Source organism: Coloeus monedula, assembly GCF_965178545.1.
Source record: "Coloeus monedula genome assembly, chromosome: 1".
NCBI lineage: Eukaryota > Metazoa > Chordata > Aves > Passeriformes > Corvidae > Coloeus > Coloeus monedula.
The window spans coordinates 93,647,768-93,674,587 of NC_138781.1; the positions used below are offsets into that span (position 1 = coordinate 93,647,768).

At 41.2% G+C, this 26,820-nt stretch overlaps 2 protein-coding genes across 2 annotated transcripts; both read right to left on the minus strand.

Moving 5' to 3' along the window:
- Positions 1–212: 212 nt before the first annotated feature.
- On the minus strand, positions 213–9,662 carry CHMP5 (charged multivesicular body protein 5). The gene is made up of 8 exons (XM_082282841.1): positions 9,526–9,662; positions 5,375–5,479; positions 4,595–4,641; positions 2,948–3,041; positions 2,786–2,857; positions 1,800–1,908; positions 1,314–1,426; positions 213–815 (listed from the first exon to the last, which is right to left on the minus strand). The coding sequence occupies exons 1-8, from the start codon at positions 9,592–9,594 to the stop codon at positions 765–767; spliced, it is 660 nt and encodes a 219-aa protein (XP_082138967.1). The 5' UTR covers positions 9,595–9,662; the 3' UTR covers positions 213–764.
- An 868-nt stretch (positions 9,663–10,530) lies between these two features.
- Positions 10,531–24,902, minus strand: FH (fumarate hydratase). Its single transcript, XM_082277682.1, has 10 exons — positions 24,729–24,902; positions 19,645–19,779; positions 18,794–18,904; positions 17,234–17,410; positions 16,274–16,456; positions 15,158–15,323; positions 13,178–13,381; positions 11,854–11,981; positions 11,277–11,430; positions 10,531–10,737 (listed from the first exon to the last, which is right to left on the minus strand). Exons 1-10 carry the CDS (start codon positions 24,855–24,857, stop codon positions 10,595–10,597), a joined length of 1,530 nt encoding a protein of 509 aa, XP_082133808.1. The 5' UTR covers positions 24,858–24,902; the 3' UTR covers positions 10,531–10,594.
- Between the last annotated feature and the right edge of the window lie 1,918 nt (positions 24,903–26,820).

The following is a 26,820-nucleotide window of genomic DNA, read 5'->3' on the forward strand; positions in this document are numbered from 1 at the left end:
TTTTCCCGGTCTGCTCTCACGGCGGCACCGCCGGGCAGCTCCCGACAGCAGCAGGGACGCGGCCGAGGCGGGCCTGGCGTAAACGGGACCTTTTCTTCCCCATCCCAAACCAGGCCCCGCCTCTGGCCAGCCCGGTGCACGTGACGCTGATAACCTGCCCCCCGCCCTGTCCTTCGCACCAAATTCATCACCAAAAACGCCACACAAAGGGATCTGCTAATCTACGTGATTTTATGTCTCCATAGAATACATAAAGTTGATGATAACCCGAGCAGTTTTCAAGAAGGTTACAAGTACAATCGCATAAAAGTTTCAGGACTGCAGTAGTTTAAAAATTGCTTTCAGTTCTTTTATCAAACAGGCGTAGTAATAAGGGAGCTATTTTACAGAGAGTAAGCAGCAACGTGTAGTCTTAGTCTCAAGAAACATAATACAAAGTCAAAATAAACCTCAGCTATCGACAGCCACCACTAGTCTTCACGTTTTACTTTGTCCATAAGATACGGAAATCAAAACCTATCAGACTGACTGTTTCCACTGAAGGGAACTGCGATGAATTTTCCATTAACAGAAAAGTCAGTAGTAGAACAACTTTCTCCAAAGAAAGAACACCACCAGCCACTCATATTGCATTCTAGGATGTAGTGATATTAAGGTTACACTGGAAGGACAAGTTCTCCAGAATTTAAAAAAAAAAAAAAAAAAAGATTCTTAATACAATTCAGAAAGTATAGTTCATTGTATCCATTGTGCTTTTGAAACATTTATGTTGCAGGGATCTTTGGCAACCCAAATTCATCCACCAATACGCCATCCTGTAGGAAAGAAGAAGAAGGTGGTTAACGACTCTCCACCAACCAGAACATTTCACAGACACTTCCTTACTACTTCTACAAAGTGTCTGTATCTGCAATTGCCACTGTGTGACAGCTGGAATCAAAACAAGAGCATCAGTGTTCTTCCTCATTATGAAGCTCTATTAAAGCCCCAAAAGCAAACATACAGAAGCCTTTCTTATGGTTTTAAGACTAGAGCTGTAATGGTACACTTAAATTCTACTGGCAGTGTTTGATAGGAGTGACAAAATGTCATTCTAGTTCTTCTAAACATAATTAAAAGCATTCAGTACACTGTATTCTCAAATTCTCTGTATTTAGCATCCATACATATAATACATAAATAACATACATAAAACATTAAGCACAGTTTTTTGTTCAAAATATTAAGGATCCCAAATATCAAGCAACCAACACAAATGTGATTAATCCAAAGCAAACAAAATGTATTTTGCTGTTAAAGAGCAAAGGACTCACTTTGTTTTTTGTGTCTGTAGGAGTGACCTCTGGGATTGCTGGAGCAGATGCGGCTTCATCTAAGTAGGAATTGTCTTCATCAGCTAAAAGCTCATCACCTAATGCATCCAGTTCTGAAATTATATTATGTTGGTTGAAAAATTTTGAAATAAGTTCCTTTTGCAAGAGAAAAGCTGCTCTTATACTCAGGATTCATACTGAATGCTTACATTCAGACTCACTTAGCATCAGTCATCAGTCAGAAATACACACACACACAGGAGAGAACCTTCTTCCCTGCTTTGTAGCATTCCATTGGTATCTCATGTTTGTCTCATGCTCTTGTTACTGCTCTTAAAGCAAATCCAGCTTTACTGTTTAAAAAAAGCTGTTAAAGCTTTTTAAAACATATTTAAAGTATTTGACCAATGAAATAAAAAATCACTGAATGACAGTATGATGATTTTTATATTCAGTAACAAAAATATCACCCTCCCCCTTCCTAACCTGCTTCCAAATCATCTTCATCAATCTCTGGTGTTCCATAGCTACGGCTCAGTGCCTCCTGGACTTCATTGGCTTCTTCCATCATATCTTCCAACTGATCTTGTATGTCCTGAAGCAAGAATCATTTTAAATTGGTCCATATTTACTCAAATTCAGTTTAGTAATTCCAAAATACAAAGCACTCAATTCTTTTAATGCATAAACCATTTTTTTGAAGCAGCAATAATACAGGTCAAGACACACACATTCAGGACAAGAGTACCTGAAAATCAGAAAAGGTATGAAATGCAGACAAATTAAATCTACCATCTGGAAAATAAGCACTAACCTGAGTGGTGCCACAGCAGAATTCAGAAGATATATTAGCATAATTATTGGCAGTGTACTTGAGTACAAGTAAGGAAACAATACTTGCCTAAAGGTTTACAATGCAGGCCATATATAAAAAACAATACAAAAGAGAACTTAAAGGAGTTCAGCACTGGCATTGGGTAAGAGTTTAAATGCAGCGTACTTGAAATTATATTTAGAGATCTTACGGGGGGGGGGGTTATGCATTTTCTGAAGTCAGGGCCAGGCCTTGCGGACATTTGGCTGGTGTTTCTTTGGTTCTGGGTTTTGTTCTTTTTCATCAGGCACTACCTTGAACTGGGAGATTAAAGGACTAATCTGCACATTACTAGTATAGGGAAACAAAAAAGGACAAAAAAAGCCACAGCAGGAAGTATCCACTAACATTTATGCTGAAGTGCAAGGAAAGGAGAGATTGAAGATTAGCTCAGCAAGGAAACAATAATCAGTACAATAAGGCAAACAACTGATTGTGCAATACCAGAAAAATCAGGAAGGAATTATGATGGTGGTCCCATAAATAAGGCAGACAAACTCATGTGAACTAAAACAGTCACCTTCAAATTACATAGTCCACTCACCACTATTTCAGTACGTTATTTTTGTTCTTTAATCATTTAAACTATAAAGCTCACCTCAATCTGATCAATCTTGACTTGCTTGTAAGCTTTCTTCATTTCTTTCACCCCCAGTTTCATTGCATCCACCTAGAAGAGCCAAACATCATACTTGTATCTAATATCTAATCTAGCACTGATTAAACAAATTAAACAAGTTTGAGATTAATAAACTAGTACCGTTGTCTTTGTATCCTTCAGTGCCTGAATAGTGTAATTAGCTTGTTCCATATTAAAAGACTGCTGTGACAGATTATCCCTCTGTTGTTCATACCTGTTTAAAAAAAGGCAAATAACGACTTTAAAACACCACACTATTTATTACCACAAACACTCCTAAATTTTAAGAGTTGAAAAAGCAGCAGCGGTAGTCTAAAGATATGAACAGATCTGGGTTTTTATTTTTCACTTATTATAGAGAATTGCAGAATAAAGAGCTTCATAAAAATCTGGCCATTATGCATTTCTGTGTACTTGAAGCTGACAAAGCTATTCCTGAACTAAGCTTTGTTTTAACTGACACCAACACCATATTTGCCTAGACTGACAAAGTAGGTGAGGATACAGCAAAAGTTTAATCACAATAAGCTAGACATGCATGCCATGCTCACTAATGCTGTAAGGAGAAGGGAAGAGTTGGCAGGTTATCCAAACCACAGTGGTTCCACACTGGAGTTTTTCAGGGCAGGGAGGAGGGGGAAGATAGCATACCGAAAGGAAACCTTTAAGGGTAACCACAGAGAAAAGAAAGACTTTAAAAATTAAGAAATCATCCTTCTTGAAGCTAAACTTGTATCAAATCAAGAATGTAAACTATGTCAAGTTAAACAAAAGAATGAAAACATAAAAATGAACCATGAGTCCTTCTAACATGAAAAGCAGGAGGTCTGATAGACAAGAAGGATCCAAATGCAAAACCTTCTGGACAACTAATGACTGCATATATTACTGTTCCACAAGACCTGAAAGAAATGACTGAGGGATATGACAATAGCCTATTATGAGGGGCCCAGTACTCCCACCAAGGAAGAGCAGCAAGCAGCATAGTCAAAAAACAGAAAAAAAACCCCTAAAGCCCAAAATCAAGCACTCCTCCTCACAGCATCTAATTAAAGTACTGCATTCCTTGCCATTTGATATTTTAGATGGTAAGAGTTCACTAATACTTAACAAGTAATTCAGTGAGTCCATAAAGGTACAATTCATCTGAGGGATGTGAAATACAAGATGATGGGAGCTTTGGCTCAGACAGCTTCTAAGATTTGCAGTTCATGGACTATGACATATTCCAGTGAAACATTCCTGAACACTTGCCATGTTCTGATATTCTTTCCTTTGGATCTGCTGCTGGACACTTTCAAGACAGGACACTAGACAAGACCAGACCACAGGACCATCTATCCTGTCCACTTGGGGGTCTCTGTAGAGCCACAATTACCTGCACTACATCTGCTCAAGTCCTCAAGGGTGTCCATAAAGAAGAGGTAAATTTCCAGTAAATCAGAGCAAGATCCTCAAATACACAACTCACAGTAATCAATCAATAATATAAAATGAGGCAATCTCTCAGAAAATTTAGGAGCCAAACATATTTGTAATAATGAACAGACTTAGGTCATCTTGTACCAATCCAAATTTATATACTGACATATAAATCATAAACATGCTGATGCAAAATCTGTAAGGAGATGCTTCTGAAAGACTTGTTCAGCATTTTTCTTTAAAGAATGCTCAAGAGAGTACTGGAAAGAGAAATGAAAGTGTGCCTTTGCCCCCCAAAGAAAACAACCTTTTATTAACTACAAGCTCAGAAAGGTTTCAACTTACATCCGCTTCTGCTTTAACACTCTCAATGCTTTCTGCTTTACTGTATTCTGAAAGACACAATAGTGTTACATTAGGAAAAAATATCTGACTTTACACTTGGTTATCCTGTTTAAACCTAATGCATTGGATTTAAGTTTTCCAAAAGATTCTCAGTTACTAGTGCCAAAAGTTTAACAATAGTTACATTCAGCATTTGGCCTGCATTAATGATTAACAAAACAGGAGAGTACACAAAACTTCTAGTAGAAAATATTTTCAGTTTCTAGCTTCTGATTTCTGTTTTCAGTACAGAGAATAAGATGTCAAACTTAGTCCATCAGAACTAGCTTTCATTAATACATTTCAATGGTCAGCATCAAGTAATACCACAGCAGGTACTTTGACAATACAGTTTGTATCAGATATGTTTATTTTCAGACACATTTTATATTCTAAGTTCATCCCTTTAAAAATGTGTTGCCCTGCTCTGTTTAGGCATAGTGTAGAGCTTTTTATTTTGGCTGACAAACAAAACAGCCTCTCTACCAGACTTAATTCAGGTAACAAGGAAGAAGGGAAGCAAGTTACTTCCCAGGGAGGAATTACATTACACTCTGGAACAAATAAAAACCAATGAAAACACTGTTCAAAGATGCATGTCTAATAAAAAAATCCTGCAGGACCTTATATCTCATCTATAGGGCAAGATAAAGTTTTAAGAACCAGATGAACTGGCTAAATCACATGACAAGAAGTTTGAGTCACATCCTCTCATGCTTAAATTACATAGAACATTCTTACCTTTGCAGGTCCCTCTCTCATTTTCTTCATTTGATCCTTATACTTCACTAGTTCTGCATCAAGCCTAGCAATTTTCTTGTCAATTGACTCAGCTCTGCTATCCACCTTTAATACATGAGGGGGAAAACAAAGAAAACAACATTCATTAAGGTTTTATTCAGGTATGGGACAATAAAAAGAACACCCTCCATTTTATTGTGTTTCTAGCTGAATTGTTTCTTTATAAAACCACTCAGTGGTTTTATAAACAGTTTAGATTTTGCAGAGAATCCAAAACCAGAACCAAGTGAAACAACTTCTACAAGGAGCACAAGAAACAATGCTCTGAGGCTGCAGAAAGCTCTGCCACTGTAACATGTTCCCATCATTTTGAGATGCTCCCTTGCAAATGAACTCAGGTTAGAACTCCATTCAGGAATTTCTGGTAACACACAGTGCCACGGACTAAAGCAGAATGGAAAACTTCTAGGTGTACCCTGCTGGCATTCCACAGAGCTCTCATTTGCGATATATTTTAACCCTTCACCATAAGAGGGTTAAAAATGACAATTACATAACCAAGCATGGGTATAGGTAGTTCTAACAGCATATACAAATTCATAAAAGGCCTTTTTAACATGAACTGACTACCCCAGCATTTCTCTGGAAACAACAAAATAAAGCTTATTAACTTCTCATTCCAAGGAGCCTCTCTGGGGATTAGATTATAATGACATTCCAATTATAGCATAAGACAGATCAGTGCAAATTTACAATTCTGCCTTGCTAATGGTGTTGCTAAGCATGTACAATTATGTGGATTTTCATTTCGATGTTTCAGTGACCCTTTTAAAAGCCCACTCTATGACAGCAACATGCCTTTGCCAGAGGCATCCTGAGCAGAACATCAGATATGAACATTCCACACAAGACATTAAAGTGCCTGGGCACAGCTGGCATTGAAAAATTTGTATTAAGCTTTCTATTATGCCAAATATTTTACTAATAGCAAGAAAGAGAAAAATTTGAGATTTTAATACTCCTGTAGGATCAAAGCATGGCAACTCCTCAAGATCTTCATCAGCTAACTGCACCTTTGAGGTCAGCCTCCACGGGGGAAAAACAGTGATTTGGTTTATTTATATGATTCTTTCAAGCAGTACTACCAGGAAGTGGAGACAGAGCCTCCCATATCCATTAACTACATAAAAATTTCACACACACATGACACAGGACCTCAGCTTTTAAAAATGAGACTGGACAGGAGAGGGGAGAATGAATCTAATTTATCCAGAAAACTAGACTGTTTATTAGGACTTGAAGAGCTTCTGTCTATTATTCACAAATAAGGCACACTGAGGAATGTTTCATTGCTACACAAGGGTCCCAATTTACACAAAAGAAAGGGAACCTGAATTTTAACACCGTTGTCACAACTATTAGCCTTTTGTTCCTATGTTTCCTATTTACTACTCTGAAAAACCGTAAGTTTAGAACGAAGAAAAAGTAAAAACACTATTAATGCTTTACTTCCTGGTGCATCCTTCCTCCTACCGGCCTCGTGACAGCTTTGAGTCATCTGACTGTGCTCTGCCAGCAAGCAGAAAAAATCCTGCCTTTAAGTGCAATGAATTTTACGTAACTAAACTTGCCTACACATGGAAGATCATCCAAAACATAGGCATGATTACTGCCTAAGAGTTATCTATGTTTTTAACTAATGTTTCATTAATCACTGCTCACCAAACACATTTCCCAACTGCCATTTAATGGCTAACTATCACTGAACTAACATGGTAAGATATCTTACAAAGCAATTTGACTCTTTCAAAAGGCAGAGCAAAATGCGTCTAAGATAGAAGACACCCCAGAAGCCACAGCAGTTGAGCCTCCAAACTGTTGGACTTAACATTAAAAAGGAATAGTATAAGTTTTTTAATATCTCACATACCTCTCTTCAAAAATAATTCACATGTAATTGAAGATAAAAAAAATATAATAATGTCTGTAGTTTTAGCAGAACCTATCCTAGAGACTCCACTACTGTGAAAAGGCAGCAAGTCTTTCACAAATCAGATAGCATATAACTTGGCACAAAAAGTTAATTCATAAAATTCAAACTACTGAAAGGAAGTGTTTCTCCCCATGCTTACTAGTATACAGAAATGCCTTACATTTTAATCCCTTCCACAGAAATTGAAAGGCATCGAAACAGGGTGGTTTATACACTTCCTGTGATGACCCACCTTTAAGGGGTCTGCTTGCAACCAGCCCTTCATTTCTCAACAGCTGACCAGCACAGGCTCTCGATTTCATGTTTTAAAAACCACACTGTAACTCATCATTGGTTGCCGAAGTCATCACATGCATAAAATGAAACTGAAATTCTGCTTTTTGGTTAATCTGCTGTCTTCCATAATCAAACTTTCAGACAGTGCAATTACAAACAACTAGAAGAGGATTAAAACTGCATTTAGCAGGATTTTTTTGGAAAAAAAAAAAATAAATTCCTGGTGTTGCAAATCAAAACAGCTGTTTAAATTACACTTTTATGTACCCCAAAACTCTACTAGGATTGAACACGATCTTAGCACAAGCAGACTGCTGACCTATCTAAATTTTCCTTTGATTTAGCTCAATATTAGAAAAATGGACATCAGCTTGGAACTGGCAAAAGCAGCGTGAAAAATCTAACAGACTAATAAGGAGTCAGTTGTTGTGAGGGACACAAGGCTTCCTGCTCTTTCACTTACATTGCCAAAATAGCAAATTTAAGTACTAATAACAGTATCTCACATGGATTTTGGAGTTCAAGTCATCCACCAAAGTGTTTACTGACAACAATGGGAAAGCTAATCCTGATTTTCAATCAGATGCTGCATTCACTGTTCTAACTAAATATATTTAGAGTTATGTTTGGGCTTAATACTGCTAAAAAGCAGTATTAAAACATTCTTTGTCAGTAAGATAAAGCACCGAGACAAACATTATGACCACTTCTCTCTCTCCTCATAGCAGCCAGTGGCATACACAAGAGACTGATGTGTAGGTTTGTGGAGGTAGCACTGACAAAAATTAGGTATTTAATTTAGAGAGTCTTTTCACTGGGTAGCAAAATAGATCTTCTGGGAGAAAAACTGTGATTTCTCCACGGAAACTTCTTGTTGTCAGGTTCCAGTGACAAAGCTTAGTTAACCCACATTTATACCACAGCTGTTACTGCCCTTTGTTTACTGACACAAATACTCAAGCAACTGCGTGTTCTTTCTTCACTTCTTCGAATTAGCTTACAACAGAGGGAGCTGCAAAACCATGCTACCATTTTCCCCATACACGTTAAAGTCAAAAAAAAAAAAGACTATGAAATTACAAGATAAATCTTAACACTTTTTCTTAACCTTTTTTGCAAGCAGGCCAATACAACAGTTGTCAAGTGCTTTGCCACGTGTTTCCTGAGCATTTCTTATTTGGTGTGAGCTTGCTTATCTGTCCATCTGCACATATCTTTGGCATCAACCCTACAGCAACCCTGCTCACCCCTAAGAGACAAAACACTCTTCTGTATTGGACGGGGAGACTGATTTTCTTGCTCCTGCCCCTGCCTTGCCTCAACTTGCCATGGCAGGAGTTAGCTAGTGCAGTCAGAGCACTCCGCAGACGGAAATGCTGAGAAAATCCAGGAGGATGTAAGGAGAGCCATGCCTTCCATGCTCACTGTGAGCACCCATTTATGGGATGCGCTCCTCGGCACAGGACACAAACGCAGGCACGGGTGTATGAGCATAAAGGTACATCCCTGTGTCCGTGTGCGGACACACAAACACGCTGCACCAAAACACACCGTGTATCCCTGCACATTACAGTGCTCAAGGCCAGCCGGGTGTGGCTCTCAGTAACCTGCTCGAGTGGAAGGTGGCCCTGCCCATGGCAGAGGGGCCGGAGCTGGGTGATCACTAAGATCCCCTCCAACCCATTCCGTGGTTCTGTGATGGACATACCCACACACGGACACACACACACTGTGCCCACGCACCGCAGTATCCACACACACACTCTCACACCTATGCACAGGTGCGCGTCCCTAGGGCCGCCCCGGCGCTCCCGCCCCTGCCGAGGCGGCGGCCGGGCCGCGCAGCGCTGCGCGGGCCCGGGGCCCCAGGGCGGGCACTCACCGTCCCGATGCAGTCGGTGAGGCTGGGCGGCGGCGCCTTCGGCTTCGCCTTGCCGAAGAAGCGGTTCATGGCGGCGGCGGTGCCTCGGAGTCGCTCCCGACCCCGGCAGCGGCGGCAGCGCTCCCGGCCGACCCGGAAGCCCACGGCCGGCCCCGCCCCGCCCCGCGGAGGAAGGGCCGCGGGAAGCAGGAAGCGCGGCCCGGCGCCGGCCGGAGCTGCCAGCCCCGCTGGCTGGCGGCGGGGGTCAGGGGCTCCTCGGGCAGCACGGAGTCACAGCAGCCCCCACACGGGGACGCTTTTCCGCTTTTCTCCCCCAACACACCCCCTTGTAGCCACTGCTGGAGCTGCACCGCCGACTTGCAGTGTAGAATCACCCCCGTAACAGCGGCTCAGCTGATGTGTCAGAAATACCAGGAAAACATGTGAAGTGTACCAAAGCGTGCTGTGAATCAGGAACAGTGCGGCCAGCAGGATAAGGGCAGTAATTGTGCCCCTGTACTCGGCACTGCTGAGGCCACACCTCGAGTGCTGTGTCCAGTTCCGGGCCGCTCAATTGAGGAAGGACATTGAGGGGCTGGAACAAGCCCAGAAAAAGGCAACGAAGCTGGTGAAGGGTCTGGAGCACCAGTTCCATGAGCAGCTGAGGGAGCTGGGAGTGTTTAGCCTGGGGGAGGTTAAGGAGAGACTTTATTGCTCTCTACAACCCCCTGAAAGGAGGCTGTAGCCAGGTGGGGGTTGGTTTCTTCTCCCAGGTAAGAAGTGACAGGACAAGAGGACACAGTCTTAAGGTGCACCAGGGGAGGTTTAGGCTGGACATTAAAATAATTTCTTCACGGAAAAGGTGAACAGACATGAGAATGGACTACTCAGGGAGGTGGTGGAGTCACTGTCCATGGAGGTATTTAAGGACGGACTGGACATGGCACTTACTGCCATGGTCCAGTTGACATGGTGGTGTTCAGTCATAGGTAGGGTTCAATGATCTCAGAGGCCTTTTCCAACTAATGGATTCTATGATATAATATGTATTTATTTTTTTATATTAAGAACACTTTTTTTTGTACAGAAGTTACTGAGGACCTAACATATCTTTAGGCTTCACCCACTGATCAAACTGGTCTGATGTAAGGAACCCCAGCTTTATAGCAGCTTCTTTTAACGTTGTCCCCTCTTTGTGCGCAGTTTTGGCAATCTTGGCTGCTTTATCATATCCTGTTACAAAACAAAATCAACAAGTTATCCATTCGCAATTTCAGATGATTCATTAGAGGTGAGAGTAAAGTGTGACGCAGTCTTTGGAAAATTATTTGCTAGGCATTGCTATTACTGCTTAACTCAATTTGCAGGAAATGAAATGTACCAAATGTTTACACCAACTCCTTACTTAAAGTAAATTTTGTTATAGTCATCTTAATTAATTTAGCTCAAAGATTTTTACAGCATTGTCCTTTAAATAAAAAATCTCATATTGTAATCTTTCACTCATCATTATTAGAGGTCAATTTAGGAAAACAGGTACACAAATTCTCCCAATCTCCTTTTGACTCTAATCAGTTATTTTTCTAATACCCTGGCATGGCCACTACAAGGAGAACACATCTTTTACAACAGCAATTGGTGATGCTGAAGTAAAGTAACTTTTGACCTAACCTGGCCTCCAGGCATTGTGACAATACAAATAAAGTGTACAAAATTATGCTACCACAAATTACTTCAGTATGTTCTGAGAAGTTTTTGAGCCTTAAACCTACCTATATGTGGGTTCAGTGCTGTTACCAACATCAGAGATTCATTCATCAGTTTGTTGATCCTGTCCGTATTGGCTTGGATTCCAACTACACAGTTATCAGTGAAAGAAACACACACATCTCCTAGAAGTCTTGCAGAGTTTAAAACATTTTTAATCTAACAAGACAAAGAACAAAATACCAATTATTTAATTCAGGTACTACTAGTTGCACATTCTGGTACCTTTGTTCATAACCAGTGCCCTCCTTACAATATCAACTTATTTAACAGGCTGTTTTCCTTCCAGTATGTAAAGGGGGCCTACAGGAAAGGCAGAGAGGGACTCTGTCAGCAACTGTAGTGATAGGACAAGGAGCAGTGGGTACAGGCTGAAAGAGGGGAACTTCAGGTTTGGTATCAGGAAGAAATTTTTTACTGTGAGGGTGGTGAGATGCTGGAACAGGTTGCCCAGGGATGTTGCAGATGCCCAACCCTACCAGTATTCAAGTATTCACTGAGGGGGGGTTCTGCCCATAAATTATCTGACTGTACACACAATTACATATAAAGTCCTAGATATGTAAAACTTTATGAACTTACCATCATGGGCTTAAAGACATTCAGTTCAAAGTGTCCATTGCTTCCTCCTACAGTAACAGCAACATGATTTCCCATAACTTGGGCTGCCACCATAGTCACAGCTTCACACTGGGTAGGATTCACTTTTCCTGGTTGTGAAAGGGAAAGAAAAATGTTACCAAAGGAGAAGGAAGGGGAAAAACAAACCAACCAACCAACCACCAAGCAGCTGTTTACCAAATCACATTCAATAGAAAATGTTTTGTAAGAGATAACTGGTCTTACTCCTCTGTATCTGTGCACCACAGAAAATAAAGTATTTCCACAAATTATATTAAATTGACTGTACTATTTCAGTATTTTCAGCTAGGATTTGTAAAACAGCTATGGCTGCTTCAGCAGTCTCCCAAGACTCAGAGCTGGATCACATGGGCATGAGCTAAGCAGCTGTTCATTACCCCAGTTCATAACAGTCAAGAGATTACAACCTGTCTTTACATGTGCAAGTTGGCATTTCTGGGAGATCACTAACAAATCTCACTCAGCTCAAGAAAAGTATTACTGATTTGTCACAATTACTTGTGATAAAGTTAGTACACTTTATCAGAAAAAAAGAAACAAAACAGAAAAATAAAAAAAAAACAACCCCCCGCCAAACCCAACACACACACCAAGTTAGAGTGGCCTCCCAACAAGTTTGTTTTATGACTTAATTTTTAGATATAATCCTAGTAAGAGCATTCATTGTTTGCTTTTCTTAGAACCAGATATGCTCATTGAGCTGTTTCTTTTATAATTTACCACACAGGAGGAACAATCTTAAAATAGTTATTGGATGTACAATATTCATATATAAATACTTTTTTAGGAGAGGAAAGGAATGATTTCTAGTATTATTCCTTTCTTTCTCATCCTCCCATACAACGGGATCATTGCAGAAGGGAAAATGTGAGTGCATAACACTAATCATGCTAGGAAGTAAAGACAGAAGTCAAGTTACATGGTGGTATTGCTTCAATTTGCAGATTAAAGATTATTTCAGAAAAGCCTTTACCTAAAATTGTAAAGATCTTCCAATTCTAAAGGAAGGCTTTGAGAAGTATGCTTGTATTAATAAAGCCATATTCGTACAGATACTACTCTCCCCCATACACTTGCCAGCCAACAGCTGTGCAAGCATTTTTATGAACACAGGTTTGGTAAAATACAGCACTAGATAAAACCTGAGAGAATCATGGACTTAACTGACATTTGTGATGGTGTTTGGTAAATATCTGTTAAGAGACAGTGGTCCAAAAAAAAAAAAACCAAACAGGTCATTTTTCCCTGTATGTTTTCTCTGTACCTGGCATGATGCTGCTCCCTGGTTCATTTTCAGGCAGGATGAGCTCTCCCAGTCCAGAGCGTGGTCCAGAGCCCAGGAAGCGAATGTCATTAGCTATTTTCATCAGACTGCACGCCACCGTGTTCATGGCTCCACTGAGCTCCACTAAAGCATCGTGAGCTGCAAGAGCTTCAAACTTATTTGGAGCAGTGACAAAAGGCAAACCTACAAGGAGAGGCATAAACATTACACCAGTGAAGCATTTCCTTGTGGACATAAATCAGACAAACACATAACTAGCTTAATAAAAACTAAAAATTATTAACACTGTAAGATCATCTCTTTCCTCTAGAGCTTTCTTCACACACATATTTCTTAATCAAATTGAATTAAATACAAAAAGACACAATAAAAGTCACTGAATAGAAGAGTATAAAATTTGAGCATCTACCTAAAACAAAGGTACAAATTTCAAGCTTTCATAGTGTGTTTCATTCTAAGCATTGCTTCTGCACCACAGTATTTTGTGAATGTCCATTATCTTTCAGAAGTTAGCCCAACTTAGGCATTTCTTGCATTAAATCAAATTAGAAACTTTAATTTGTTAATTGCTGTGATGCTTTCGGTTATAAAAATAGATGGTTTTGCATCGCAGTGCAGGCATTAGGGTAAGTAAGAAGTAATCACAATGGAATTGGCTACTTAGAGAAGAACCCATCTCAGTATCAGCACTGGAAGGGAACAATAAACCAGCCAGAACATGGGAAAGCTGGTTGAGACTTAGGAGGATGCCTGCCAACAGCAAAAGGACAGGAGCAATGGAAGGAACAGCTCTGTTTATGTTAATTAAATGCCTGAGATGCAAGCCTAGGTTCCATAATGAAAAACATTCCTTCAGTACTTTGCCCTGGAAGGACAGTCCCAGCAGAATGCTATGAGAGGTTAGAGACATCACTAAGGACTGACTGTGGGCTGGACTTCTGCCCGCAGAACCACTGATCTGAGCTTTCAGCACCAGTTCCAAGGAGAGCAGCATAATTCCCTTAACTTCTAGTGTTTTGCACTTCCAAACAAACACCAAATCCCACACAATTTGCATGGCCCTATGAACTGCACAGCTGGCTTCTCAGCTACAGAGATTCATCCAAACTCTTCCTTTTGTCCTCACCAATAACCACTCTCTGTAAGAGCATGAGGAGCCTCAGGAGTCCGCCCTATGCAAACAACCTGCCCACACAGGACAGAAAACATTCCATTGACATGGGAAAGCTTCCTAACATCACCAAAACAAGCCCTGTACTGCTCCTGGCAGCTGCTGTTTACAAGAAGTTACTCCTCTCACAGGGTACAAGAAACTCTTGACCCTCTGAAAGACAGTGAATAATAGATCCATCAAAACAAAAATGCTGTCAACTAAGCAATTTCAGCTTTCACAGCAAAAGTAAATGACAGATGTACTCATTTGTTTGGGGGGCATTTTGAAAACTGATACCATGACACAAAAGATCTGGTTTACAGATCAAAAAACTCAATTGCACTGTAAATTAAGTTTTAAGATCTATAAAGACAGAATCAAAAAAATCAGTTAACTTCTACTCTTTCATATGAAAAAACCAGAGTGGCTTTGGAAGTGCTTTTTTTCCCTTCTTTTGCACCAAGTCACTGTAAATTAAGAGAGGCAGAGGAGCAAAGATGAAGACAGAACCATTATAGTTGGGCTAATAATAGAAGTCTGAAACTGTATCCATATCCAAACAGCTTTGCTTGGATAAACACCATCATTTCAGTCCCTTCCAATGCACTGAGTATAATTATCAAAACACATTAACACAAAAATCCAAAGTAGAAGGCATATAACACATTAACAAAAGTTTCACGTTGTAATATAAATACAATTTAAGCTTATGAGAAGTATGGGAACTGGAAAGATTTAGTTTGAATTTGACTGTATGTTACATACACTGCTTTACTGACAACTCACTCCCAAGGATCATTCCTCACCCGTCAGTTCAGCCACTTTAGCAGCAACTTTCTCAGCAAAGCCAATTCTTGTGTTCAACCCTGTGCCAACTGCAGTCCCTCCAGCTGCCAGCTGATACACTCTTGGCATGGTAGATTCAATCCTAGCCACACCATATTTAACTTGTTGCACATAGCCACTAAATTCCTTTGAAAGAGAGGAGGACAAAGTTAAGGAACGAAGACAACAACCAAGAACAAGCATCTAGATTACTTTAGATTTTTAACACGATTTGACTAATTTCTTTAAAAACCTGAGAGCACCCAATCTAAGCATGTTTCATTAAGAGGGAAAGCATACCTCTATTAAAAGACTGCTCCCATGCTACCAACAATTAAACATAAACCAATCTGACTATATAAAAATGTGCATATAATGCATCTTTCTCTTGCCTTTTATCTCAGTTGTGTACTTAGCAGGATCTGATTCCATAGTAAATCAGCTCCAAGATGACACTAATGTTGTCAAAGTACAAACAGAGAAATCTATCTCGGGCTTTGTTCACTTAATCTTAGTAAAAACCCCACCTGTGCATTCTTGGAAAAACTCCACAAATTCTGCCTGGATTTCTATCAATTCAGTTTAATTCATTACTAAATTACTGTAATATAAGCCATTTCTGACAATATGGTAAGATTTGCCATCTTTTATATCTATATACACATACATACACACAAGATCATGTATCAAAGATTTTCATTCAAAATACTTAGTAGTTTTCTGTATTGGCAAAACATAACTTACATAAATTTACAGATTACAGACTACTACCACCTCTTCCTTGCAATGTCAGTGTAACAGAAAAACTGCTGTGCTATCTAGTAATGAAACATCATTTTAAAACAATTTATATTTTACTACTTTTAGAAGTAAAACACATATGGAAAAAAAATTAAGAAAAATTATGACACATGTATTGGTGTATACCATACCCAGCAAATTCCAGTTCAGACTGAAAATACTCAGGCTGAGATTCAGCCATTTTCCTATATTTTATCTTAAACCATCAACTTAATTTAGGCATCCTTAAGTTTGACTTAATTTCCTCCAACACATTTACAAGAATTTTCCAAAGAAATGCATAATTCTTTTTTTACCTGTCCAAGAGTAAGTGGAACAGCATCTTGTGTATGAGTGCGCCCTATTTTTATGATTTGGGAAAACTCTTTGGATTTCCCTTCGAGTGCATTCTGTAGCTTCTTTAGTCCAGGTAACAAGACCTCATTAACCTCCTGGGCAGCAGCAATATGCATTGCTGTTGGGAAAGTGTCATTTGAACTCTGTGGAGAAAATTCAAGCAATTAATTTACAAGCTTTTCTCACCACTGCTGCTCTAAGATGTACATGTGTGGCTTTATTCTCTTTATCTCATAAACAATTAGAAACTAAACTAAGAGTAAGCAGCTTAGGGGTGTTCCACAAGGTCAGTTCCTTATTGATAAATCAACTTTTTATGACTACACCCACAGAAAGTTAAATTTAATAGATTGTTCACAACAACCTTGGGACAAAAAAAAAAGAAAAGGCAGTAGTTATGAGAGATGGCTAATGAATGGACAGATGATTGTAAAGGAATTGCAGGCAACTTTAAAGCATGCATGTGTTGCTGTGATAATGTTAAATCCACAGTTCACAGAATACTGAGTAAGCACAAAGGATCAGGAAAGAACACAACCAAGTCAGTGGTTTAATCTTTCCTTCAAGGTAGGTGAAGTTTAAGAGAGAAGTATAATAAAAACGTCTACCATGATCCAACTTTTAGAAACTGGACCTATATTTAATTTAAGACTGTAGCAGTGGCTGTCATAAAGCCACTTCTGTCTAATACATCATGTGTGAATTTATCTATCGTGAATGAATTCGAAGTTTTTAATCATACTGTCGCTGACAAACAAAGTTCATTTTAACTGAAAAAACCAGAAAATTGTTGCCAAAGTTGTCCACAGAACTTTTTTTTTTTTTTTAATCTAAACAGTGGATAGAAGAAAACTCAAAATTTACAATTCAAAGACACAGAACTTTTGAAATTAAAAGCAGTATAAAACAAGTGTAACAACCTGGCTTTTGTTAACATGATCATTTGGATGCACTGGCTTTTTGCTTCCCAATGTGCCCCCCATTATCTCAATAGCTCTGTTGCTGATGACTTCATTGACATTCATATTGGTTTGAGTTCCAGACCCAGTCTGCCACACCACCAAAGGGAAGTGATCATTTAATTTTCCTTCAGCTACCTACAATAGAAAAAAGAAAGAAAAGTTGTTTCACAAGAAAAAAAAGTAAAAGCATTAAATCTGAAAATTTTATTGCATAATTAAAATTATGCTCTCCATTACATTTTGAAATCTACATATAACATCAGGGAATTTACACTATTACATATTACATTTTTATGTAATACCTGATATTAACAGGGAAAAAAACATTTGCTATGCTTTTTGAAGACACTGGATTGCAAAATACAGAGATATATAGAATTTGATTTCATGTTCTACAGACATAGAAAATATTTTCAAAAGGTGCTTTAGGTTACATCTTCTCTCTGTGCAATTGGACTCTGCTATTTCTCAATAAAGAAATTTCATCCAGGGAAGTTCCAGATCTCTGATACCTGTACACATTACATGTTGCATCAACAAAGCCAGCAGATGGCTGCTAGTATCAAACACTTCCTTCCTGTAAGGCAGTCTCTCCTGTTTGATCAACATTTTTTGAAGCCTGCTGAATGTCAGACACATTCAGAGAGTTTTCTAAAGATGTGTTTCTGATAGTATCAGAATCTGTGCTCAGAAGTATCACTCTCACACATACTAGCCTCAGAAAAGCAAAGGATCTGTTGTCACAACTCTGAGGCTAGATAACCAGATTATCAGGATACATCAGTCCTCCTGGAATAACGCTTTTCAAGAGAGGATCTTCTGTATTTCCCATCTTATAGAGAGGCAACATTCCCACCTCCAAGAGTAACTTGATTCCTCTTTCTATTTAAGTTGTATTAGAAAATTATTTTGGAGGTGAGGGAAAGGATATCATAGCAGGGGTGTTTTAAAAACACAACAAAAAGAGCCACAAACAACTTTCAGAATTCATGACTCTCGACTAAGGAGCCTTAATCCACCCAAAACTTCTAATCCACCTTTAACTAGGGGAACCCTAGAGACCACAAGAAGAGCCTGGATATATTCTGGAGTTCTCCAAAGCTTTTGGGTCTAGGAAGAGTATACGGCTTCTGCCAACACTGAAATATTTTTAAGCTAGTCAGGACAAGAAAACTCTGTTAAAAATGCTTCTAGATAAACAACTCTGTTGATTTATACAAAGGAAAACACCTAGTATTATTACACCTCAAATAATGGTCACTCAGAACTCTCTACACTTGGGTGGCATTTATCAACATGAATTTGAACATTCTATCATTTCTTTACATGCTAGAAAGAAAACAGTAAAATATTATATTAAGTAAATGATCTCTGGAAAACAAGATTTACTAACAGGAAATGCTTTTAACAGGAAATGCTTTTCTCTAACAATCTGAGAAATGCAATCCCCCAACCTCCTGTGAAAAGCTGAACAAAAATACAGTGGCAGTTTCAGTATTTTGAATAGCTGGTTCCTACCTCATTTGCTGCCTGTACAATGGCTTTAGCAATCTTTGGGTCGAGACCATAGTCTTGATTTACTTCAGCAGCTGCTCTCTTCAAGATGCCAAAAGCCCTTATAACTTGGACCTGAGACACAAGGGTAAGTTTAAATACACAATTTCTTTCCCTCCAAAAGGACATGTTAGCAATTCATAGCACAGGTCTACTTCTAAACCAAACTCCTCTGCTCTTAAACCCAGCAGCAGTCCATCAACCAAACCAGAGAGCAATCAGGACATCTGACCTATGCTCCCACCAACAGTAACATTCATCCAAGCAGTCCAGAGGGCAGTACACAGCTGTTTTTGTAAGCCCAGGTATGCTCTGTGTGTCAAAAGTTACATGTATCAGAACTGAACTGGTTCCATTTCTAAAACAGCCTTTTGAGGGAAAACTGACACATTTCAGTACATGGAAAGTCAGTCTTTGACAAAGCACGTGCACATTAATGGTCTATGCACAGCTACACATCCTAAGTTTAGATCAACACATGCTATCCTAGACAACTTCAACAACAAACTATATAAATCATCAGACAAATTATTCCATTGCTTTTTCATCTTTGTAAAGATGAAAGACAGATTTCTATTCATTCTGTTTATGAAAAAAATAAAGCAGCACCATATAATTATTCAAAAGCAATTTTCAGTTTATTTAAATGCAACAAGAAATATCTCTACCAAAATAATATATTGCCGTGAAATTTCTACCTTTAGTTAAAATTCAAAGCTGCTCACACTTTCAGCAAAAGCTTAAGAGGAAGGTATCCACTTTCACATCCAAAACATACTCTAGAGAAGAAGAGAATACAGATTTGAAATACTTACTGGCATCCTTTCTGAAACACCTCCAATTTTGAAGTTCATTGTAGATCTAACAGTCTGGGCACCATAGTATTTGTCACTTGGGACCTTCAGTTCACCAAAGGTATCATATTCTATCCTAAAAGCCTCTTGAGAAGACTGTGGGAAAGGAAAAATAATTCAAACACTGGCAATCAGTATTCTTTTTGAAAGCAGGTTGTCAAGAAAAAGATGTTAAAGAAGAGGGAAAAAAATACAAAGCCAAGACATGCACCTAGTCACAGGTATTTTTCTAATTAGATCTTCAAAGTTGAGACATTCTTCTAGTTTGAGCACCTGTCTCGCTAAAAGCCACAACTACAAACTGTGTACCATAGCTGACCCGTGGTGACAGGCAGCCCTTGTGGCTGAAGACCTTGGGTGCCCACTGCATGAAGCCTCATCCTGACAAAAGACTCTGTTTCTCCTTTCCAAAGAATTACTAACATTATTAATTAGTAAATTAGTAATTAATTTACAGAACAGCATTTTGTTAAAACCCAACTGAAGAAGTAGCATGGTAAGAATTTGGGCAGCATCTGCCTGATCAACACATGGGCAACACAATTCCTGTTTGAAATCCACTCTGCATGGGACACTTAATACTGGAAAGGAGCAACTGACTAATCCAGTACCAAGTTACTGACCATTAATTGTCATTTCTAGCCTAATAAACCAGGAACACAGTTGCTCTTTAGCTGTGCAACACAAAGAACTCTATCTAGGTATATTTTGTGCAATATTTATGTATGGTAATATTTCTGTGTCATATATCCACCTAGCATCTGTTATTATCTAACACAGGCATAAATAAATTAATTTAGGTGACATTCCCCCCAAAAATTGAATGGTTCTTTTTGTAGAACAGCCTATTCATTTGTGATGATGTGATCACATTCACAAGCATCTCTACAAAGATTCTGGAACGGGACAAGAAGCAAGAGCAGTTTACTCTTCCTCTTCCCACTTCCAAGTGCTGACCCACTTGGTCAGCAAAGTCGCAATTTTCTGTGAGAAAAGTATTCATACTTTCCCACAACAGGAGATTATCTTCTTTCAGAGTCTTCAGGAAGGGGGAAAAAGTCTTTTTCATGTCTTTATCATGGATAAAAGTTAAACAATCCCAGCCCTGTAGGCAGGGTATATACATACAATGCAGAGTTCCTGACCTAACCACGACCCTCAGGGGTGAGTCCTTGGGAAACAAACCCATTAATAGAGTCAAGGTTCCCGCTGAGCTTCCTTTTCTCCAGGCTAAACAACCCCAGCTCCCTCAGCTGCTCCTCACAGGACTTGTGACCCAGACCCTTCTGAGTCCAGCTTCACTGTGCTTCTCTGGACTCACTCCAGCACCTCAGTGTCCTTCCTGAATTGAGAGGCCCAGAACTGGACACAGGATTCGAGGTATGGCCTCACCAGTACCAAATACATAAAGAGTTTGGGTCAGAAAATGGGGAAAGCATAGTCTATGTTCACACAGTTCTTACTCTTCCCTAGGAGTCCACTTCTGAAGTCAGACTGTTCCTCTCTCTTCTTGGTTCATTTTACTTGCTCCTTCTTTAGTGGGTCTCAGTGTTCTTGGACAGAAGCACAGCTGGGTATTGGCCAGAACACCCTCTCCAGCAGCCCTGACCTTCTGCCTGCCCAGGTTTGCATCACCATGGATGGCAAGCTGCAGGCAGGGAGGGGAAAGTGTCCCACCCTTTTTATTATCCTAAGCATCATTCCCATCCAGATGGAGACACTCTGCCATCAGGTACCATCAGTCACATACCAGAGACATCAGCCCTGCTCACTTTGAGTACTCCAGAGGAGGTGGTGCCTGCGAGCTGGAAGAAACTGCAGCCCGGCCCACAACAAGGGTTAGCTCTCACACGGCTGTCCTGCTCCCCACACCTTGTGTTTTGGCTGATGCTCTCCCAGGCACTGACTCCACAAGAACAGAAAGCTTAGTGTGGAAGAGTACATAATTCCTATGTTCTTTAATCCTCTTTGTCCTGCTTGAGTCACTTAGCATTCATTTACATGCTAACAAAAAACAGAACATAGTAAATGCTTCTTTAGTATATTACTACCAAAAATGTTTAATTGGGATGCTTTCGGGTCTTAATGTACATGTGTGCACATTAATATTCCAACAGTTGGGACCACGGACTCACAGTCTTTGAAATGCCTGCTTTTGACATTTGGGCACCTTGTAAAAGCACACAACGCCAGCTTTCACAGAGCTGGGTAAGCAGAACCAAATTCAGCTCCAAGCCTAGCTCTCAATATCATCAGTGGTTTAATCACCAAAAGTATTCACCCTCAAACAATATAAAAAGTTAAACTACCTGTAACCTTTTAGACAAAAAAGCTACCAGTTGCACAACTGATTCCTCAAACTTACATAATTCTAATGTCAACAATAGTGAAACAAAGATAAATAGGATCGGTACATCCTCGTTCAAGTACCTTTCAACAATGAAATCACTATTAAAAAAACAACAACGTTCCTAGCCAATTCCAGTGAAGTTAACAGGGTGAGGTACTTTAAGAAGAATGTCATTTGCTGACTCCTAGTGCACCAGGTGCCATTAGGTAAAAAAGCAAAGTGATCTTTTTCATGCAAACTGAAGTAACTGAGCTGCAGCATTACTCTCAGACCGCTGCAGCAGCCACTGTCTGAATGTGAATGTAACACACATGATTCCCTCACTCCTCAGCCAGAATTCAACCTCTTGAGTGGCTTTACGAGCTGAAGGTCCCAGTTCCTGCATGTAAAGCAGTTTCCGCAGTCACCCCCTGACCCAGAGGACCAGCTGTAAAGTGGTGCATCAGTAGCACACTCGCATCAACCCTCTACTCCCCCATTCCCCCGGGCTCAGGAAAAGCCAAAAGGAGACGTGGAAACTGCCACAAGCCAAGGCAATCTCCTGTGCTCACCTAGTTTCTATCCTAGCTACAAGCAAGGACCTGCTCACAACTACTGTTCCTCACATTTACTGAACTTTTTTTTTCTTAGGAGGCCTGACAAGGTGTGTTCAGCCCTCCAAAATCCCTAGAACCCAAACACAGTCTAAAGCTTACAGAGTTAAGCAAATAGAACTGTACTTTTGCCTTGCTGCAGGGAACTGATCAGAACTGATTGCACCATAACACACCAGAGATACTCAAATGGCAGAACTGCTGCAATAATGCTTCCTGTGAAAAATTACATTCCGATATATGGATACAGCAACTTTTGGATAGAAGTGTTTCAATTCAAAGAACCATCATTTTTAGCATGTCAAAAGCATTCTTTTGAGGCCATCAGAATATGTAATTTCTGTTCAACTGCCCTCCTTTATCAGATGAAGAATGTTTTCATTTTTAAGCATTGTTTCTCTTTCGTAACATAATTAGAGTCACAAATTCTGAAAATTACCTTTTAGACCCCAAACTCAAATATTTTACAATGTTCATCTACAGAAGGAGCATTATAACAATTTTATTTAAAACATCTTGTGCAATTTAGCTGTTAGTTAAGGCAACACAATAAACATACCAGGACAGCATAAATGTCACCTTGGATCTACACAACATGTTTTAAAAGAACTCTAGCTACTGAAAAAATCTCTACAAACATCAAAAAGTCATGCCTTGGGTTTGTTGGGAGGCTGGTTTTTTAATTTAAATACTGGTTAGTACATCTTTTGGTCACTCCTCTTTTACATAAGAATATACAGAGCTCTTCCTGTAAGAATTCAACAGCGGCTTGACTTCCCACTTCACTGAGGGATGTTTTAACTAGTGCTGTTATTTAAACTCAAGGAACTCACAATACACACAGAACTGGTCACATTTCTCACCTGCAAAGAGCAAAACACATCTCTCTTTCTTGTAAGATTGCAGATCAGATTCATAAATACCAGGTTTTCAGCAAATAAACGAAGGCCATGATCTATAATGTTTTTCTCAGATGACGCCAAGTGGCAAAATAAAAAAGGGAACCGTCCAACAGGCCAGTGGTTTGAGTTACATATTCTGCTCTGACACCAGTTTTCTTACGCAGGGTAAGTTTCACCCACCATGAAGCTTTTTCACTCGTTGGGAAGCTTGTTCTTTTAAACGCTACTTTTTACACCTTAATCAATATCACAGATTGGAAACTAATGTTCTAGATAAATCTATTAACTAATTTAGTAAACTAAGGAACCGATAAAATCCCGAACACGCCGCTTTCTGCTGAAATTCTTCTGACAGTCTAAATTACCTCCTTGTTTTAAGGAGTGAACTCACAAAGATGCACCTGAGACGAAGGCTTCCATGCAACATCCTACGTGTTAGCAGTGAGATTTGAAGTTCCTTATCCAAATAGTGTTTCTGTTTCAATGTTGAACCTCACTCAACAATCAAGTCCCACTCGCGTCTGAGCCCGACAATCAACTGATCATACATGAATATCTACTGATGATGCCTGCTACAGGTACCCGGCAGTTCTCAGCTGAAAGCTCCCTAATTTTCAGGAAGCCCCAGAGCTACTCCAGTGGCGAATATTCCCATTCCTGCGAGGATGCAGCTTTCTGTTATTCGCACCTCCACAGCTCCAAGAAAACGCCTAAAATTCCTGCTGGAAGCAGCTGCCGCACAGCACAGCTCTGTGCAGCAGGTCCTGCACCAACACCTTTCCTGCCTGGCAGGATGCCCGCCCTGCCCGGCCACACCGCGACGGCTCAGGGCCGTGCTCGGGCGTGAATCTCATCCCGGGCAGTGCCACGGGAGAGCTGCGCGCTGCACATCCCGGCCTGCCCGGGAGCCGCTGCCGAGCGGGGCCGAGCCGGGCCCGGCGCCGCCTCCCGCCCCGCCGCAGGAAGGATGCGGGAAACGGCCGCAAAAGCCCGGCAAGGGATGGCGGACTCGTCTTCCCGGTGCTGGCGAGCTCCCGACGCAGCAACACACGAGATTAAAGCCCCGGCCCTGCCGGAGACCGCCGCTCCCGCTGCCAGCGCCCGCTCCCCACTCCCTGCGGGCGGGGGCGGAGCGAGGGCGGCGGCGGCCGGCGGTGGCACTTAGAGGTCACGGCTCCCCGCTCCCCGCCCGGGGCTCACCATGGCGGCGCGGGGCGGCGCCGGGATCCAGCGGCCGGGGGTGGCGGGAGGCAGCGGGGGCGGCGGGCAGGAGAGGAGGAGGCCGGCGGAGCGGCCGAGGCGGCGGCAGGCGCGGAGTGAGCGGTGCATGGTGGCGGGGGCCGGGAGCACCGCGGGGGCGGGAGGTGCGGCGGGACCGCCCCGGACGAGCGTCACCGGCCCCGGAGGCTCCGCCGCGCCAATCGGAGCAGCGGCGGGCGCTGAGTGCGGCCCCGGGGCGGGTCCGCCCGGCCTGGGAAAATCCGGGAAAATGCGCCCGCCCCGGGCGAAGGGCAGCAGCGAAAGCGCTGTAGCAGCGGGTTCTCCACGAGCGGGAAAAAAAAGTATGAGCTTGTTCTGCGTTAATGTAGCCTTTTCAAAGATGTAGAGAACCTTATTCCCTCCCTCCTAACGACAGTCAAGGCTCCTTTTATAAAAAAAGCCAAGTCAAGGCGCAGCCCCCTCTTCACTTCCTACTCAAGAAGGCAGAGTGCTCCCAACGTGTTACGTCCCTCCCTGGCGCAAAGTACAGAAACCTTTCTAGAGTGAAAAGAGGGCACATTCCATTTTTCCACCCACCAGCAGCAATATTCCAACACTTCAGGTTTTCCAACAGTCTGTTTTTTTTCTCAAAGAGCAGCCAACATTCAGCTGTTAAGAAAACAATTTTTGGCAAACATGGAGAATGCTTCATTCCATTGCAATCTTCATAGGTACACTTCAGTCCTACAACAACTGTGTTATTCACAGAAATGCGGCCAGAAACTCCTCTATTAATGCCGTACAAGTTACACCTTGGCACTAAATGCACATTGAATTCGAGTCTTGTAAGCTTTTAGTATTTAGGCAAGTCTTCTGCCCCTTGGCTCCTGCGAGAAAATACAGTCTAGGAAATATACAGGGCATGCCACTAGAATGGCTTAAGAAGTTCCAAAGACAGTAAACACTGGGTAATAATACAGAATATAATATATATATTATTCTGTATCAGAGGAATTAAGTGGAAGTCTCCTTTTTCATTCAATAAAACGGTATGACAATACAAAGTTTTAAGTACTACTGCATCATCTTATTTTCTTCAATATGACTTAGTCAGCAACTAAGATGCTTAAGTCCCCACATCACAAAATTCACCATCTCCATCTTGTCTAAACTGTTGCAACGAATAGCTGGGGTTGGAAGGGATCTACGGAGGTCATCTAGTCCAACCTCCATATTAAAGCAGGTTCACCTTGAGCAGGTTGCGCAGGACTGCATCCAGGCAGGCTTTTAGTATCTCCAGGGAAGGAGATTCCACAACCTTTTTGGGCAGCCTGTTCCAGTGCTCCACTAACGCAACCGGGGGCTTGTCAGCACAAGCCCCGGCGTGTCCTCGGGCAGAGGGGACGCAGCGTTAGCCCCCACAGCGTCCTCACTGGACGGCTCAGTGGAATCAGCGTGGGATGGGTGCGTGCGCTGGCTCCTCCTCAAAGGAAGCACGTCGGGCGGCCGATGAATTAGGCTCGCGTTAGCCCGGAGGCAAAGAAGGCGGGAGGGGCTTCTGGTGTGGGTTCCAACAAGCTTACTTGCAGGAGGGTCCAGGGTCCAGAGCAGCCTCGAGGAAAAGCGGGCTCGCCCCTTTATGGGGGGGTGGAGCAAGGCAGGGAAAGAGAAAACAACCAATGGGGTACAAGCAGAGGGGAGGATACAATTTTTCAGAACAAATGGGGAAAACAGGGAGGCAGGAGTCATAACAGGGAACCAATTAATAACTAAAAAAGGGAGAACTTTCTGGAACAGGGGGAGGTAATTTAGGATTGGGAGCCACCCAGGGGGAGGTAACCTAGACGGCAGTGATCGCTTCTGGTGACTGACATTTGATGGTTTCAGCTCGAAAGCAGGCTGAGCCACCCGAACACTCCACCACTCCCAAAGCAAAGATCATCTTCCTCATATTCAGATGGAAGTTCCTGTGTTTCAGTTTGTGCCCATTGTCCCCTGTCCTGGCACTGGGCACTGCATTTCTTGCTCTTAAAATATGGAAATAACTACACACTCACAGTAAGAGCATTGTAATTATACACAGATCAGCATA

Excerpts from the sequence above, each read along its gene's own strand:
- CHMP5 (XM_082282841.1), bottom strand. The coding sequence starts at position 9,594 with ATGAACCGCTTCTTCGGCAAGGCGAAGCCGAAGGCGCCGCCGCCCAGC. Across the intron at positions 2,858-2,947 it reads TGAAGGATACAAAGACAACG|GTGGATGCAATGAAACTGGG; the intron begins GTACTAGTTTAT and ends TGGCTCTTCTAG. Across the intron at positions 816-1,313 it reads CTACAGACACAAAAAACAAA|GATGGCGTATTGGTGGATGA; the intron begins GTGAGTCCTTTG and ends TCTTTCCTACAG.
- FH (XM_082277682.1), bottom strand. The coding sequence starts at position 24,857 with ATGCACCGCTCACTCCGCGCCTGCCGCCGCCTCGGCCGCTCCGCCGGC. Across the intron at positions 19,780-24,728 it reads CGCCGCCCCGCGCCGCCATG|TCTTCTCAAGAGGCTTTTAG; the intron begins GTGAGCCCCGGG and ends CCTTTCCCACAG. Across the intron at positions 13,382-15,157 it reads TAAAGTGGCTGAACTGACGG|GTTTGCCTTTTGTCACTGCT; the intron begins GTGAGGAATGAT and ends CTCTCCTTGTAG.